This window comes from Gigantopelta aegis, chromosome 2 (genome assembly GCF_016097555.1).
Source record: "Gigantopelta aegis isolate Gae_Host chromosome 2, Gae_host_genome, whole genome shotgun sequence".
In the NCBI taxonomy this organism is placed as follows: domain Eukaryota; kingdom Metazoa; phylum Mollusca; class Gastropoda; order Neomphalida; family Peltospiridae; genus Gigantopelta; species Gigantopelta aegis.
Window position 1 is genome coordinate 8,370,281 of NC_054700.1, and position 18,343 is coordinate 8,388,623.

General features: G+C 36.1%; 1 protein-coding gene across 1 annotated transcript in view; it reads right to left on the reverse strand.

Moving 5' to 3' along the window:
- LOC121379373 (fibrillin-2-like) overlaps window positions 1-18,343 on the reverse strand; it is an 83,918-nt gene that overhangs the window by 39,185 nt on the left and 26,390 nt on the right. Inside the window, exons 13-28 of the mRNA XM_041507962.1 lie at window positions 17,892-18,017; window positions 16,271-16,396; window positions 15,100-15,219; window positions 14,063-14,203; window positions 12,659-12,712; window positions 11,988-12,116; window positions 11,143-11,289; window positions 9,966-10,028; window positions 9,451-9,576; window positions 7,772-7,900; window positions 7,044-7,166; window positions 5,850-5,975; window positions 4,538-4,660; window positions 2,150-2,275; window positions 1,332-1,463; window positions 659-781 (exon numbers count right to left, since the gene is read on the reverse strand). Coding sequence (XP_041363896.1) covers window positions 659-781; window positions 1,332-1,463; window positions 2,150-2,275; window positions 4,538-4,660; window positions 5,850-5,975; window positions 7,044-7,166; window positions 7,772-7,900; window positions 9,451-9,576; window positions 9,966-10,028; window positions 11,143-11,289; window positions 11,988-12,116; window positions 12,659-12,712; window positions 14,063-14,203; window positions 15,100-15,219; window positions 16,271-16,396; window positions 17,892-18,017 — 1,914 coding nt within the window. The remainder of the gene's footprint in view (window positions 1-658; window positions 782-1,331; window positions 1,464-2,149; window positions 2,276-4,537; window positions 4,661-5,849; window positions 5,976-7,043; window positions 7,167-7,771; window positions 7,901-9,450; window positions 9,577-9,965; window positions 10,029-11,142; window positions 11,290-11,987; window positions 12,117-12,658; window positions 12,713-14,062; window positions 14,204-15,099; window positions 15,220-16,270; window positions 16,397-17,891; window positions 18,018-18,343) is intronic.

The following is an 18,343-nucleotide window of genomic DNA, read 5'->3' on the forward strand; positions in this document are numbered from 1 at the left end:
ACAGATTGATTAAAGAAGGGCTGAGGGAAAGAAAGAATGAATGAAAGAAAGAAATGTTCTATTTAATAATGCACAAAGTTGACACATTTTTATTTACGGTTTTATGGTTATAGTTAACAAATGGTTAAGGACAACACAAATGATAAGAGAGGAGGAAATCCGCTGCTGCCAGCTCATGGGCTACTCTTTCTGATTAGCAGTCAGGGATTTTTATTTACACCATCTCACAGACAGTACATATCATGGCTTTTGTTACACCAGTTGTGGAGCACTGGCCGGAATAAGAAATAGCCCAATGGACCAACTGATGGGGACTGGTCCTAGATCGACTGAAGAATACCAATATTTGTGTAATGTTAACGTAAAATGCTCAGAATTGTTTTATTTATACCACTGCCCTTTTTCCATTCTCATTTTTTCTCAATCTGACAGCTCCTCCTATCTTTCAACTTCTTTCTCTGTCCATCTCCACATATCTGTCCATCTGCATGAGGTGCTTGTCTTTTGTGACCATCTGTGACACACACCTTCGAGTTCCAAACAGCAATATTTTAATGAAAGGACATACCATGACCACTAATATACAAGTAATGGCGTACTGACTGACAAAGCACCCCACTCCCTCCACCCCCACCCTGCTACTCAGGTGTAAAATTACCTCTACAGGTAAATCCATCTCCATTGAAACCTGGCCGGCAGTCACACTTGAATGATCCCCGTGTGTTGATGCAAACTGCATTTGGGTCACAGGTGGCTGCACCAGTCTGACATTCATTATCATCTGAAAATATTGTAAATTTAAAATAATTATAAATATTAAAAAACCCTTCAAAATGATATTTTCTTTCTCATAAAGCTGACACTATACAAACGGGCTACTTTCTTTATCAATAGCAAGCAGTCATTAATGTGTATCAACAGACAGGACAGCACCTACAGTTGATATGCCAGACGTTTTTTTTATTTTTTTTAATGGGGACTAGTTTTCTAACATCTATCAGTGGTATAATAATGAAAAATCAGTAACTTAATTAAAAACCACTGACATAATTAAAAACCATTCTCTTATAACTGCTTGAATATACTGAGAATATTTTATTATATATTTTAAGGGTGAATGAAAATACAATGTTAAAAAAAAAGGAAGAATGAAAGCTACTACCGAGTTTGTTATTTTGTTTATTACCCCAGCTATTTGGGTTGTTTAAAAAGCCTTTATTTTCGATATTGCCTACATCGGCTACACGTCCATATATATAAAAATGACGTAAACTACTTTACTGTTCTGAGTATTGCTTTAACTTTGTATTTTATTCACAGCTACTACACACCTGTGCATCCTGGGTTGTTGGTGTCTAGCTTGACGGAGTAGCCGATGTCGCATTTGCACACGAAGGATCCGTGTGTGTTCTGACAGACTCCGGTCAAACACAGGTTCTTGTTCAGCAGACACTCATCAATATCTGGTCAAAAGAGAAGAAACTCGACCTCTTATTAAATTAATATAAAACTAAAATTTCGATTACTAAAATTTTAACTAAATAGGTTGCTCTTTCAAGAGGCAAAACAAGTTCCTTAATTAAACAAAACAAAGATTGTGAAATAAAGCTTAATGTGATAGGGTTGAGAATATGCCATTATATTCATTCTTAAAACCTAATTTTCATGTTCTCCAGAGTATAAAAACTGATTTTAAGGTCCTATAAATGCAACTATAGATAGAATCCTTGATAGATAATCGGATCATCAGTGCATGTAACCATTCAATGGACTTACCAAAATACAATATTTCACTAGATGAAGTGATCACAATAACAACATGTTGAACATATTTTAAAAAAATCCCACTGCCTTATTTCTTTTCTCTCCTTTGAATTCCATCTTATTTCTTGCCAATCTGGCAGCTCCTCTTATCTTTCAACTTCTATCGCTGTCCACCTCCAAATCCCAGTTCTTGTCTCTTCAACTGCGACAGGTGCTTGTTTCTTGTGGACAGGTGTAAGATCACTACACAAATTTGTTTCTCAGTAACCACTAACTCACTGTTCTGGACAGACAGCCCAGATAGCTGAAATGCGTGTCCAGGACAAAGTGCTTGAATTTTAATAGGATTATAAGAATTAAAATAAATTGAAATGAAACAACTTACCCAGGCAGTGTTTTTGATCAGGTGAAGTGGTCAGACCACCAACACATCTACAGCGGTATGAACCAGGTAAGTTGTAACACCTGCCACCCTCGCAAATATCGGGCCTTTCTTTGCATTCATCAACATCTAAAATAAACACATATAGAAATAAGTTGTAACACCTGCCACCCTCGCAAATATCTGGTCTTTCCTTGCATTCATCAACATCTAAAATAAACACATATGTGACCCACCCTGGCGAATTCAGTCACATGTCGCAAAAAATTCTTAACCTGTAGAGTCTCAGATTCAATGTGGTGCAAAAATTATTAAAATATATAGATTTTTGACAGAGTTTGAGCAAAACATGTTCGGTGATATGTAAGATCATTATTTTGAGATAATGGCCGCCGAAGATAGTATCAAAACACCATAGCAACAATATACTTAAAATAAAGGTACAGCTCTCAAATTTTGCACACATTAAACTATATGAATAAAAAGGTTTTGTAGGTTAAGGGTGGCTAAATACAATAAAATTAAATAATTTAATTACTAGTAATTTTATTTTTTGTTTGTTGTGAAAATCATTTTGCAAATTTATGAGCTATATAAGCTCCAAATGATTAATTAAGCAGTAAAATCCAGTAGATAGTAAATATCTAAAATCATAAGTCAAACACAATATACAGAGTGAAACTATTATTATTATAACTTTTAGATGGTTTTTAACATTCCGATTCCAGAGATAATCCATGGAAGGTTGTGTCATTGTGTGGGTTTTTTGTCGGTTATTTTTTTCCTTTTTTTTTTATTACTTGAAATAACTAACGTCATTTTCCTAAAGTCACATACTGGGACACCCAGGAACAAATTTTGGTTTCGAATTCTGTCCCCGTCATCGTGATCGTCCACATCCCAGGAATAATCGGAAAATTACATTTGTCCACTCATTAACCAAATTGGCTCCACTTAAATATAGATTGTTCAGCTCACTGAACACTCTAGCAAGAAGAGCGTCTTTTTTACTCACTTTAAGATCATCACAAAGTAAAATACTGACTGGAATGGTACATAAATTCACATTTAAAAATTGCTCTTCGAATAAAAACCGTAGGCGCAGCCATCTTTTTTTTTCTTCTTTGTGTTTTCCTTCGACAAACCACTGTAAGCTTGAATGCTTCGATTACCCAGAAAGCCGCAGTGACCTTGTCAGTGACCAATCAAAAGGCATATATCACTTAGCTAAGATGTCTGCCTAGTAACAAACTAGTTTGTGTATGGTTAGATTTGGATTCCTATTGGCTTACATCTAAGTCATACCCACACGTCACTGAAAGGATGGTGTAGAGGAATTATTTTGGCACAATTTGATACTAAATATGAAGCTATTCACCAAACGGCTACTGCAATTCAAAGTGGTGAAAATGAACAAAGAACAGCCTAACTCGGACCATTGTTTTGACTTTCTGAATAATAACCCCAACTAAAAATCGTAATAAAAAGTATTTAGAAATTATTAAATTAAACGAGGGTAGTTTGAAATGATAACTTAAACATGTAGGTACTGTTTACTGTCAAAATCGCAATTTTCACAAGTAGTGTATTTTTTCACTAATTGCCTCATTACGCAAAATCGACAACTGCGACATGCGACTGATTTTGCCAGAGCGGGTCACATATACAGAATAAAACTAAACAAAGATACACACATAAACGTTTTTGAATTATTATGTTCAGATATGCAGAAAGTAACCTAAAAATACAGTAATAATGGAAAGATTGATAGAAGACATTTGGCAATTGCTAAAAAGAAAAAAAAGAAAAGGTTTTGTATAAAACTTCATGTAGAGGATCAGTACTTTTAAATATTCATTACTAATTAAAACAAAAAAATTATATTATCGTGTGTATTTAAATATTTATCACTAATTCAAATTAAAACAATTACATTATTTTGAGCTTTTAAATATTTATCACTAATTAAAATGTAAAAAATTACATCATTTTGTGTCTTTAAATATTTATTACTAATTAAAAAACTAAAAATTATATTATTTTGTGTCTTTAAATATTTATTCAGCGCTAGCTCTGGCACTCTCCAAATTTGCCAATTGCAAATATTAAAAACAATTTGAGAATTTTATTTTAATTTGGAGAAATAATTTCATACAATAATTGCTATTTTGTTAGGAAATAACTGAGTTTTTACAATTTTAAAGTTTAATAAGTCAAGGTAATTTGGTGAAACTTTCTGCTTACCCCACAGCTAGCCCTCTTATTACTAATTAAAAATGTTTAAAATTTGAACATTTTGTCCATGCTAGATCATCACTATGCATAACATAAAATGTTCAAATATTTTACAAAAAGTTATCAAAAGAAAATAATAACGTGCTCCGAACCTACCGACACAGGTCTTGCCATCTACTTTGAGCAGGTATCCTCGTTCACAGCCGCAGGTGAAGCTTCCCGGGGTGTTTACGCACAAACCCATACAGCCACCGCGACGACTCTGGCATTCGTCAATATCTGACAGACAAATTAAAGTTAATTTGATATGTAATAAATGAGCTAATAAATATGTATATTTCAGGAGCACATTCAAATGTTCTTGCAAATAAATTAAAAAAAAAAAGGTACATCTCTGGACTAAAGCCTTCCCTAGCATATTTGTGGCATTGCCACTTATTGCTTGTGAGTGAGATATATTTTAACATGCTCCTGTACCACTAAGGTTTTGAGCATGTCTGTCCCGGGTCCTGTCTCTGGATAGCCATATTTTATTCAAACTTCACAGGATATAAATTACTCTAGTTCACACCACATCTAGTGTAAGAAACTGAGAAATTTCAATCCGTAATATAAAACTAAAATGAGCTTTGCTTGATATTTATCCTATTCAAAATGCTGGAAATAAACACTGTAACATACCAGTAGTATTTTAACTGGCCAAAAAGAGAGAGAAAAAAAAAGAACACCTGGTAGTTGGATCTTCTTCAAATTCAATATTTTGTAATTACTATTATCTTATGATAACAATTATCAGTGTTTTCACAAGCATACAAAGTGTACTCTCTTTTTTTGCTCCATCCTTCTCCCTTCCGAAAAGTAGGATAAAGCAGATATCCTACGTCATTAACTTATTATCTTTATCCCGCAGACCATAAAAATTAAGGGGAAAAGCTATAATTTATGCTATTTCAGCTACATTGTATGATGACCTAGTTGTCAAATGATCCATTTTGTAATGTTGCTATGCATGTATATGCTTATGACTTTGCTTTAATCGGTTATTATAATCGGCCAATAGAAAACAGTGGTTGCAGGATAAATGTCAATAACTGTGCATAGCCTCTTAACGATTTTGTAAAATACAGGGATGTGAAAGGGGCTGGAACAAAAAAGCTTACTGTGGCCGGGGTCCAGGGGCTGCTCAAGGGACCCTGAAGGAAAATTGGTGTTTGCAACCCCTGGAACTGCCAAAAATTGCATTCAATGCTAACAAATCTAAACTGGTTATAACTTATAGTATAAGGCACACATCATAAATTTGAAACCATGAAAATATGCAAATGAACATCATGTTTTTTTTTTTTTAAGACAAAATGGAAAAGCACATTTACGCGTTTCTGCATAGCTCTCACATCCCTGAAAATAAAGACTTGTACTGAAACAAAATACGATTTTTTTAAAATCAGTTTTTTCCCTTGAACATTACCTATACAAGTTGTCTTCAGTGGGTTGGGATGGTAGCCCTCATGGCAGATACACTGATAGCCTCCCATGAAGTTCTCACAATGACCGTTTGAGCAAATACTGCTGACCGCACCACACTCGTCAATATCTGAAAAAAACACAAGTTGATCACTGAAGAGAGTTAGTAGTTTCTGTTGTGCACCTAACTTGTGAAACTGTTCAAACAATCCAAAAATGGTGAAACTGTTCAAACAATCCAAAAATGTTTCTCTTTTTAAACAATGCAATCAATTCTATGCAACAGTTACATTTTTGCTTGATACAAAATTTAACCTTATGACAATTATATATTAAACCTGTTAGCACCGATAGGTGGATGGATAATGGATGGATGGGTGGTCAGAATGGTTGGTTGGTTGGATGGTTGGGATGGGTGGATGGGTGGATGGATGGATGAATGGTTGGGATGGGTGGTCGAAATAGTTGGGATTGGTGGATGAATTGTCGGGATGGGTGGATGGATGGCTGGGATGGGTGGATAGGTGGTTGAAATAGGTGGATGGATGGTTGATGGATGGATGGGTGGTCAGGATGGTCAAAATGAGCGGATGGATGGATGAATGATTGGGATGGGTGGATGGGTGGTGGAAATAGGTGGCTGGATAGTCGGGATGGGTGGATGGATGATCAGGATGAGTGGATAGGTGGTCAAAATAGGTGGATGGATCATCGAGATGGGTGGATGAATGGACAAGTCGTCAGGATGAGTAGTCTGAATGGGTGGATGGATGGATGGATGGTCGGTTTGGATGGTCCGGATGGGTGGTCTAGATGGATAGATGGTCAAGATGGATGGATCGATGGTCAGAATGGGTAGCTGGATGGTTGGGATGAGTGGATGAATTGTCTGGATGGTCGAAATAGGTGGATGGATGGTCGAGATGGGTGGATAGATGGATGAGTGGATGGATGGTCGGAATGGGTGGATGGATGGTCAGAATGGGTGGATGGATGGTTGGGACGGGTGGATGGATGGTTGGAATGTGTGGATGGATGGTGAGTGGGCTGGTAGGTTGACTGCATGGGTGGATAGATGGATAGATGGTTAGATGGATGGGTTTGTAGGTAGGTAGACTGATGGGTTGGATGGAACGATGAATGGATGGATGGATGGATGGATGGAATAACATAATCATAACACCAGTCTAATTATGACCTTTGCATGTGTTGTCTAGTCCGAGTTCGTGTCCGTCTGGACACTGGCAGTGGTACGAGCCCGCGGTGTTTACACACGTCCCTCCACGACACATCACTGGCTGGCTGGAACATTCATCAATGTCTAGACAAAAATAACAATAAACCAGATTTGATCATCGAAGATGTGTGATTTCTAATGAGCATTTCATTTAATTTCCTTTATAAATGTTTCTAACAGAACTCCTTGAGGCATTTAGATGAAAAATTTACAAGTTATTATTTCAAAGTGAATAATACAGAGATGAGATACTCATCTAAAAAAAAAGAGCTAAAATGTTGAAAATTACATACCACAAACAGGGTATAAGCTGTTGTTTACCAAATGCTTATTAAAGCTGAATTTGGTTAATTTATTTTATTATTAATTAGTGAAAAAACTCATTTGAAAATCACATGCCCTTTGGTTGATTAAAAATTAAATTTGGCTACACATGAAATTTTCCAAACCACTAATAATTTTAGTGATCTTGTTTAACACTGCATACTTAAAACAATTTTTTTAGCAGTTCAGATCACATTTAATCTATTTTATAAAAAATAAGTTAAAAAACAAAAACAAAAAAACAAACTGAAATTCAATGTATCTTGTGCCTCATGTTTTATACATACTGTTTTATTAATTTATTTATCAGCTGTATGTCTTTAAAATATGTTTAGTTCGTCAAATAAGAAGATTTACTGCCTTACCCATACACATCTGGTTCATCATGACACCTTCGTACCCAGTAGGACATTCACACCGGAATGCACCCTCCAAATTAATACACCGTCCTGGTTCGCAGATGTTCACAGACGAAATCCGACATTCATTGATATCTACAAACAAGATGGAAAAAGTTTACAGGGATCACACGAGTATTCCAGGCAATAAAGTATGCAGCATCTAAGTGACAAACTCCCAGAACTGTGGGGTACAAACAGGATTGATTCATGCATTTAGAACTGAATCATATAGTGTATTGTCTGTGTATTGAGGTTTAATGAGAATTGCTTCCTTTAGTGGTCCCCCATAAATAAAGAGTGGTAATATTTCAAACTCTAGGTGGCAAACTTTTTTTTATTGTTGTGTAGGCTGATGTCACAGAGACTATTGTCTCATGGTTCATACAGGCAAGGACCCATAAAATTCAAGCACTTTTCAAGCACCTACCTTATGTTTTCAAGGACCATAAATACAAACCGCTTTGTTTTTTCTGTGTTTTTCGCTGTTTTCGTGCGATTTGAGTGCGCTCTCGCCCATGGCGCCAATATTAATATCCTTGCGACAACAGGAACACACGGCCTTTGACACGTCCTTACTCTCTCTGATCCACGCATATTTTCGACACCACGTTTTGTTAAAAACACACTTTCCACTAGGCATGTTTAAATTTGAACATGTGCTTGCAAAACATTCAAAATCTAAGTGATTCCGTGTCGTCTCGCCTGACTATTGTTTGCAGTTCTCAAAATGAGGCTATTACGCTCGTCAATAATCGGTAAATCTCGGCTGAGGCATTCGGAACATAGCATTTGTTCCGGAATGGGCCGAGTACATTCGGGTCGCGGAACGTCGCGAGTGCTGGAATGAAAGTGCGAACACGGAAGTAAAAATGCTAAATTTCTTTCGAGATTGTTCCGTAATTTCTAGACTTTTGCACTTTTCATTTCAAACTCCTAAATTCAAGCACTTTTCAAGACCGTGCAAACCATGTCTCTTCTTCTAAGGTTTTAACAATACCAGCATAGGACTCTGAGAATCAGACCACAGGCTGGTAGGTACAGGGTTCACAGCCCAGGACCGGCTCCAACTCAGAGCGAGTTCTTAAGGGCTCAATGGGTAGTTGTAAGGCCACTGCACCCTCTTCGCTCTCTCACTAAACACTAACCAACTAACAACTAACCTACTGTCCTGGACAGACAGCCCAGATAGCACAAGTGTGTGCCCAGGACAGTCTGCTTGAACCTTAATTGGATATAAGCATGAAAATAAGTTGAAATGAAATGAATGAGAATTGAAACATTTACATATGCCAAAAGAAAATTCAGGAAACCCCTTTGATTTTGAAAAAAACCCATAATGACCCTGTAAATCATGTCCTATATGAACACATCGATATTCTAAACAAGAAACCATATTTAGTATCTAATGTTAGTCATTCAAAATATTTTATTTGACAGAAACATCTTACAAGACAGGACAGTCTCTTTAATGGTCTCTCTTCCTATTAACTCACCGTCTAGGACAGAATGACAAAATGAAGTGTGCCATGCCAGCAACTTTGATTGGATTATAAAACATAAAAATCAATTTAAAATGACATGAATGAAACAAAATGATCGATGCTTAAATAAATACCAATACAATGTGAAAAAGAATACTGTACCTGTACAGTTAGTACGGGTATCATCCAGAGCGTATCCAGCATTACATTTACATGTGAAACTTCCCATCGAGTTGGTGCACCGCCCGTTCACACACATGCCGGGAAACATGTGGCACTCATCAATATCTGGAAAACAAATGTTGTTCTTTACATAGAACCAGAAAATGCCTTTAAATGATCTCTCGTTTGATATCCAGTAACCTATGATTAATTAATCAGTGTTAATACACATTCTTGTAATTTTCATGTCGTTAAACAAAACAAATTTTAATTTTAACAGTAATCTCATCCATCTTTAAGTTGGTAATATGTATAATTTCTTAAAATGTAATACTTATAATATGTTAGACAAAGTGTATACTTGAAAAATTGTCTTACCAATTTTGAAACCCTTCTCCTCCCACTCCAAATCACTAATAAAACATAAGATTTAATAAGCAGGTTATGTGTCCAAATCAATCATGTAAAGGATAGAAAATGAAAGGAAAATAACTCTAGCCATAACTTTTACTAACCTTCTGGTTTTCCTGGATGTCCGTTCATGCCATCACCATTTGCACAAAGTTCTTGATAGGCATCTGTATCAAAACATCACAAGACAAATTACATAAATACCGTTTATGCATATTTCTTTAATACACATTCTTGTAATTGCGATTAAGTACTGTAAACCGTATTAATATTGCGACGTGTTTTTTTCGCAAATGTATACCTTAGCGCATGTTCGTGACGTGTAAATTTCGCGAACGACCTTGACAGCTCAAAAAAAAAAGTGGATAAAGACAGCTCACTGTAATTGTTATAAAGTGACTGTCTGTAAATCAATATTCTGTTATCCTACATTAAGCAATTGTGCCTGATACAGAGCCTATAGAGGGGATTAGGCCCTACGCACCTCACCTGTATTAGAATCACAATTTAACGATTAGTCGCCATCAAGGAGAGCTCGTGTATAGGCTGTGCCTGTTGAGTGAATCTTTTTGTGAATTATTTTGTTTGTGTTTTCCTTTATGGTTTACTAGAAAATCGAGACATCAATGTAAGCACACTTCAAACTGGAAAATAGTGCGTGCGTATTAATTTCACGACATAAGGTTGGACGCGAATGACGCGAAATTTATACGCACGCATTTTTTTCACAGTTTACAGTATTCTTATCTAGTAGGTTATAGCATGGCATTTGATTATCAGTTTTGTGTTTGGTATATTAATACCTACAAATCTACTGTCTTTGGTGATTACGTAATTTGTAATAACTCAAAACAGTGTGTAGATATGATCATAAGAAATATCTCAGGTGATATGTCCCACTAACACAAAATACCTTTTCATCTATTATTAATAAACTCGATGCAAATTAATTTTAACATGTATGGTCTTTCTTTCTTTAATAAATTAGCTGGTCATCTTGTTCAAACACCATCCTTGGGTAATAAACATCAACATATTTTCCTTTATTGCCATTCTGAAAAAGTAACCCATTATGTGGTGATAGTGGGTTTTATTTCTCTTTATATGGTCCTTAACCATATGTCCAACATCATATATATATATATGATGAGTGCATCGTTAAATAAAATATACCTTCTTCTCAATGCAGTTTAAAACATTTGTGTAATAAACATTATATTAAACATGCTGCCATTTCATATAAAGATTATCTCACAGGTTAACTATATTACTGTAATTCACCTGATTTTTGTGTGGGACACCTCTGACAAGTTCTGTCCCAGGCCACACCAATGGAACAACAACACATCTGTCGGTTATGAAGACCCATCAAAGGCTGACTGCAGAATCCGTGACTGTAAGTCAAATAGCACACAGACTTGCGAGTGTCTGGAAAGAAGAGAAAATAATTGTGTTTTTTTTGTTTGTTTAACAAGAGGACACCGAGTAATTAATCATCAGCTGTTGGATAGGAAACATTTGACAATTCTTACGCATGGTTTTCACACTGACAGAAAACCTTCCTTAAGCAACATGGCACAGAACCTAACTGGAAGATTTTAAGCCATTCCATTGGCTGTGGAATGTTCGGACCAGTCTATTTACATAGGGAGAATATGCCATATGTTGAGGTCTGGTCAAGTTGAAAAGACATCACAATTTAAGCAATATGTTGTAAGTAATGTATAATTTAACAGTAAAAATGCTCCAACAGTTGAAAATATTGTAAACTAGCCAGTAATTAGAGTCGGTGCCTATAAATAACTGTACAATGGTTAACAAGCATCCAAACTCTTATAACTTTTTGATGCATGAGAATGTATTATAATGGATGGATGGATGGAACTGTTTAACATGCACATTCAGAGCAAGCTGTTATAGCGCACGCCTGTCCTGGGCACAGGTACCGGCCTCGGCAGGCTCCTCCGTCCAGGACAGGAAAGGTGGGGTGGGTAGAAGGGGGAACCGCCTGCACTGGCAGGTGCAAGGGAGCACCAGCAGTCCGACCATAGCCGGTAACAGGTGGAGGGTGGTATTATAATGGATCACCGTAACTACTTATACTGTAACAATGCTGTATTACTAACCAATGCATCTCCTTCCAGTGTGGTCCAGAGAGAGACTCGTGGGACAGGTGCATTTAAAGGACCCGGGAGTGTTCACACACTGACCCCCGCCTCGACACAGGTTGGGAAACACCTCACACTCGTTGACATCTGAAAAATAAATATATTAGCCATGAGACGAAATTTAAATCCAACAAAATCATGTTATTTTCTCACAAATGCTGTGAAAAACAACGCAATTTTAAAACATAAATAAAAAAACCAACCAGAAAAAAGAAAAAGAAAAAAGTCTACTAAGCAATATAATAATAAATAAATAATAATAAATAATAAAACATTTTTTTTTTTATATGAACAATTTACAATAGTTGATCTATTTTAACGTTAATTAACAAATGATACCTTTTTATAAATATTCTGGTATGCACCTTTGTTTTACCAAGAAAATTCTGAATCTGTTTTTTTTTAAAACTGAACAGAATTTGTACATTCTAAAACTGGGAATTGTTTATTGTATATATAATTAAAAGCAAGATTTTTACAAGTTTCTTCTGACTAGTTTAGATATAAATTGGACGGCAATAACTAATCAGATATATAACAGTGATAATAAATTTGATGCTAATAACTGATCACCAATTCCCATTCAGAGAACCATTGTTCAAATACAGTCTAAGACACTCCACACTCACCAACACAGTTCACTCCATTTTTAAATGAAAATCCAGGAGGGCATTTCAACTCCACTAAAATAAAATTAAAAATAGTTAAGTCATTTCAAAGTCAGTCAGGAATTTAACTTTCAATTTTTTTTTAACTTAGTACATATATTGTTTCCTCAATTCCCTAATAGTCTTGAAACAATCAAATCTTAAGACACCAAACAGCTGTTGTTTAAAATATGCTAAGACGTTGTTAAACAAAATTAAAGTTAAAGTTGTTTTGTTTTTATAACACCATTACAGCACATTGATTTATTAATCATTGACTATTGGATGTCAAACATTTGATAAGTTTCTACTATGACAATAAAATCTTTTTAGTATTACAGCACTAGTATTTTACTGATATTTTTAGCTATTTCACTTAATGTTATATAAAAATAATTAGTAATATTCTGTGGTGTCGTGGTTAAGCCATCGGACATGACTGGTAGGTACAGGGTTTGGAGCCCGGTACCAGCTCCCACACAGAGCGAGTTTTAACAACTCAGTGGGTATGTGTAAGACCACTACACCCTCTTCTCTCTCACTAACCACTAACACACTGGTAGGTACAGGGTTTGGAGCCCGGTACCAGCTCCCACACAGAGCGAGTTTTAACGACTCAGTGGGTATGTGTAAGACCACTACACCCTCTTCTCTCTCACTAACCACTAACACACTGGTAGGTATAGGGTTTGGAGCCCGGTACCAGCTCCCACACAGAGCGAGTTTTAACGACTCAGTGGGTATGTGTAAGACCACTATGCCTTCTTCTCTCTCACTAACCACTGACACACTGGTAGGTACAGGGTTCACAGCCCGGTACCAGCTCCCACACAGAGCGAGTTTTAACGACTCAGTGGGTATGTGTAAGACCACTACACCCTCTTCTCTCTCACTAACTAACAACTAACAACTAACACACTGTCCTGGACAGACAGCACAGATAGCTGAGGTGTGTGCCCAGGACAGCGTGCTTGAACCTTAATTGGATATAAGCATGAAAATTAGTTGAAATTAATATACATTAAGGAAATGAAATACTATTGGAAATATATAAGCATTTAAATTATTTTGTCCAACAAGTTATTAAAACCCCAAACTACACCTTATTAGTTCTGTTTGGCATCAGTAAAAGATCTGACCACCTGCCCCCGTTTCACCTTGGACAGAGGGAAGACCTTTGTAACAGAATGGTGAATTAAAAAAAACCCAAAAATAATAATAATAATAAATATAATTTAACCCCCAAAAAGAGGAGAAAAACATTTAGTGCCACAATAAACAATGCAGATTTTAATTGATTATTAATCAATCAGTGATCAGTTTGTGCAGACCAATTATCAATCACAAAAGTCATCTAATTCCTAACACTAATAACAGAGTACTGACTTGATGTTGGGCACGGTTCACATGGACTGCCCCACGCCTTGCCGATGGATCCACAACATTCTGACCTGAGTGTCATCGAGTTGATGTTCTTTTCACACTGACCATTGGTGATCTCCAGCCAGCACGCACCTCGACGGTTGTCTGAACATAGAAGTTTAAATATGTCAGTAATGTTATTGTTATGATAATAATAAATGTAAAGTAACATGTATATCACATATTACCTCTCATCTGAATGTAAAATGTGATGACTGGAGTAAACAAGTATTCAGAGAGTATTGCTAAAGCACTACACGTCCCGTACTGGACCTAAACAAAATTCTTATCCCCTAAGTTCAAGGGCCATAACTCTGTGAAAAAAAGGTAAGTCTCCATGAAAGTTAAACTTGATCTGTAACTACATGATAAAGCTATACACAAAATTATATCTCAATATCTTCAAGCATTGCAAAAAAGAAGTCCAGAAAACTAATTTTCATATCTCCTAAATTCAAGGGCCATAACTCCGTCAAAACTGAATAAATTGCGATGAAAGTCAAACTTAATCTGTAACATAATGTGATAAAACTTTACACAAAATTTCAGATTAATATCTTAAGGCTTTGCAAAATAAAAATCCGGAAAAGTTCAAGGGCCATAACTCTGTTGAAAATGGGTAAATTGTCATGAAAAGTCAAACCTGATCTGTACAGTACACGACAAAGCTATACCCAATATTTTTAACTCAATATCTCAAAGGATTGTGAAAAAACCCATCCAGAAAACTATATGTGGGGCAGACAGACAGAAGGACGGAGATGAAACCTATAGTCCCTTCAGGTAATAATCTCACTTTAACAAATGAAAAAGTGACATGTTTTTCACACATTGGCTATCATCATACCAAAACCATACATTCGGTTTTTTTTTACAAAACCATACATTCGGGGTTTTTTTAAAAACTGTAAGCTGAATAAAATTATCATCTCACTATATATTAATCACATTTGGTTAATACACTTCTATGAAAATCTACACACCAGCTTTACTGAACTTACCCACACATATTCTTCCTGTGGAGTCAAGGGTTGTGCCCACATCGCACTCGCAGCGGAAACTGGCAACTGTGTTCAGACACTGACCACCCACACATGGCGACTCCAGACACTCATTAATATCTGAATAAAAAATCATTACTTATTAATCAATAAACAGAGAATACTACACAAGTGGTTATTAGATACCATTTATTTTACAAGTTGTTTCAAAGCACATCTAATGATCAAGAGCAGGTTGGATACATTTTTAAATGAGTTGTAAGATAAAGGGCATCTAACAGACTTCAAATTCAGTGTTCTATATTCTATTTCTTACACATCCTCAAAAAACTATATTTGAATCAATTTAAATTTCTTTTAGAACCCTTGTGCCTGTAGCTAACATATGGGTCACATGGTAATTAGTTGTTACCTTATATGACACAGAGCTATCAATTGTCATTGCACTTTTTTTCATTGGATGGGCTGTAGCGATGGGCCAGTTAGATCTCTTTAAATCGATGTATGTTACTAGTGTGTGTTAATATAAATAATGAAACTTATATATTTAGCCTAAAAGGAATAAATTGTACGATGATGATCGTTTGTTTTATTGGAACATATTACATACTCCCGAAATGTATCTTCTTATTTTTCAGTTTTTAAACGCCAATTTAAAAAACCCTATGTTAGTACTGTATCAGGATACAGATTAAAAAAACAAACCCTCTTGACATTATTTTCCAATTTCATGATACAATCAGGATGTGGTTCGAATAATCCAATCCAGGGCTTCTAGAATGTTTTATAAAATCCACTAACCATGGGATCAGCAATTTTAAAAATTTACTAACCACGATTAAAAATCCACGTACTTTAAACTAAATACAATTTTACTAATAGTAATAATCAGATATGTCACCTAAAGAAGGAGATAGAGCTTAAAAACACTTTAAGATTGGAGAGGTAGGAGTGGGGCCAGGATAGATATATATTTACAAAATAGACTTAAATGCAGCATTTGACAACTTTTTTTTTACTAACCGTCGGGCATGGTAATAGTAGTTATTTATTAGCCCAACACTGAATATCACTAGCCACGGGAGTAGGACTATCATAATCTAGAAGCCATGCAATCAAAAGCTTAGTTTGGTTTCATAAGTGTAGGTGAAACAGTTCATCCAGAAATTACCTTCACACATCCGTGACACGTGGCTGAAGCGCAGTCCAGATGGACAGATACACTGGTAGCTGCCTGGTGTGTTACGACACTGCCCTCCGTCACAGAGCATCAGGTTGATCCGACACTCGTTGACATCTAGAACAAAATATAGCAGACTGTTAACAACTTGTCACAAAGCATCAAGTTGATCCAACATTCATTGACTTCTAGAACAAACCATAACAGACTGTTAACAATCCGTCACAGAGCATGAGGTTCATTCAACATATGTTGATATCTAGAACAAAATATAACAGACTGTTAACAACTTGTCACAAAGCATCATGTTGATCTGACATTCATTGACTTCTAGAGCAAAACATAACAGACTGTTAACAATCCGTCACAGAGCATGAGGTTGATTCAACATAATTATGTTGATATCTAGAACAAAATATAACAGACTGTTAATCCGTCACATAGCATAAGTTGATCTGATATTCGTTGACATCTAGAACAAAATATAACTATTAATAATCCATCACAGAGCATCAAGTTAATCTGACATTCATTGACATCGAGAATAAAATATAACAGACTGTTCACAGTCCATCACAGAGCATCATGTTGATCTGACATTTGTTGACATCCAGAACAAAATATAACAGACTGTTAACAATCCGTCACAGACCATGAGATTCATTTGACATTGACATCTAGAACAAAATATAACTCCATAACACCCAGGATAATTAAAAAATCAAAGAACAATAACTAAACAGTTGTCCAGATTTTGTAAGCTGTACAGATGATTTTAATCTTCAGTCTTCTTGTAATAAAAGGAATGTTGCTTTCACAACACTTCAGCTTGATGGTCTATCATATGATCATTGCAAAAACCTGGGATAAAGCATAGTCCTTAAATTTCAAGCTCACATCCACAAACTAATCTCTAACCCAATCTGCACTTAGTCTATAAGGTTCTTCATGACAGGATTTTCCAGTGACCTGGAAACACTGCTCTAAAATCTAAGAACGACTGCTCTAAAGATTGAAAGAAAACACCAACTTGCCATCACACATGCTACACCTGATTAACAACAATGGTTGTTTTCAGCAATATGACTGTATAAAAGATGTACCTGTGCGTATCTGGCCCGTAGACTTGACCTGGTATCCCAGATTACACACACACCGATAGGATCCGTCCAGATTCTCACAGCCCGTTCTCACACATGCTACACCTGTTTTAGGCAATATGACTGTATAAAAGACGTACCTGTACAGATCCGACCCGTAGAATCAACCTGGTATCCCGGATTACACAGACACCGATAGGATCCGTCCAGATTCTGACACAGGTTACACCTGTTTTAGGCAATATGACTGTATAAAAGACGTACCTGTACAGATCCGGCCCGTAGAATCAACCTGGTATCCTGGATTACACAGACACTGGTAGGATCCGTCCAGATTCTGACACAGGCTACACCTGTTTTAGGCAATATGACTGTATAAAAGATATACCTGTACAGATCCGGCCCGTAGAATCGACCTGGTATCCTGGATTACACAGACACCGGTAGGATCCATCCAGATTCTGACACAGGCTACACCTGTTTTAGGCAATACAACTGTATAAAAGATATACCTGTACAGATCCGGCCCGTAGAATCGACCTGGTATCCTGGATTACACAGACACCGGTAGGATCCGTCCAGATTCTCACACGCCCCGTTCTCACACAGGTCCGGCTTCAGTTTACACTCGTTGATGTCTGCAAAGTGAAACACAGAAATAACACAGTCAAACAATCATTCAGGGGAAGCTACTCCATATTGATTAATGTAATAAGGACTGTCGGGTACTACAGGGCAATAATTATTTCACATTTATCTTTGTTTAAGAGTATATTTAACAATTAAAAACAATTGTAGGGTGGGTAGGAATATCATGGGATGTTAAAGGTAGGGAGGATGGTATTTGTTTAGTTACATGTTTTTAAATACCATCGTTTTTCTATTTATGAACAAAAATATAGCCAGTAATGTCTTTGTCTCTATGCTACATAATTGTGGTGTAAATTTTTTTAATAATAATTTA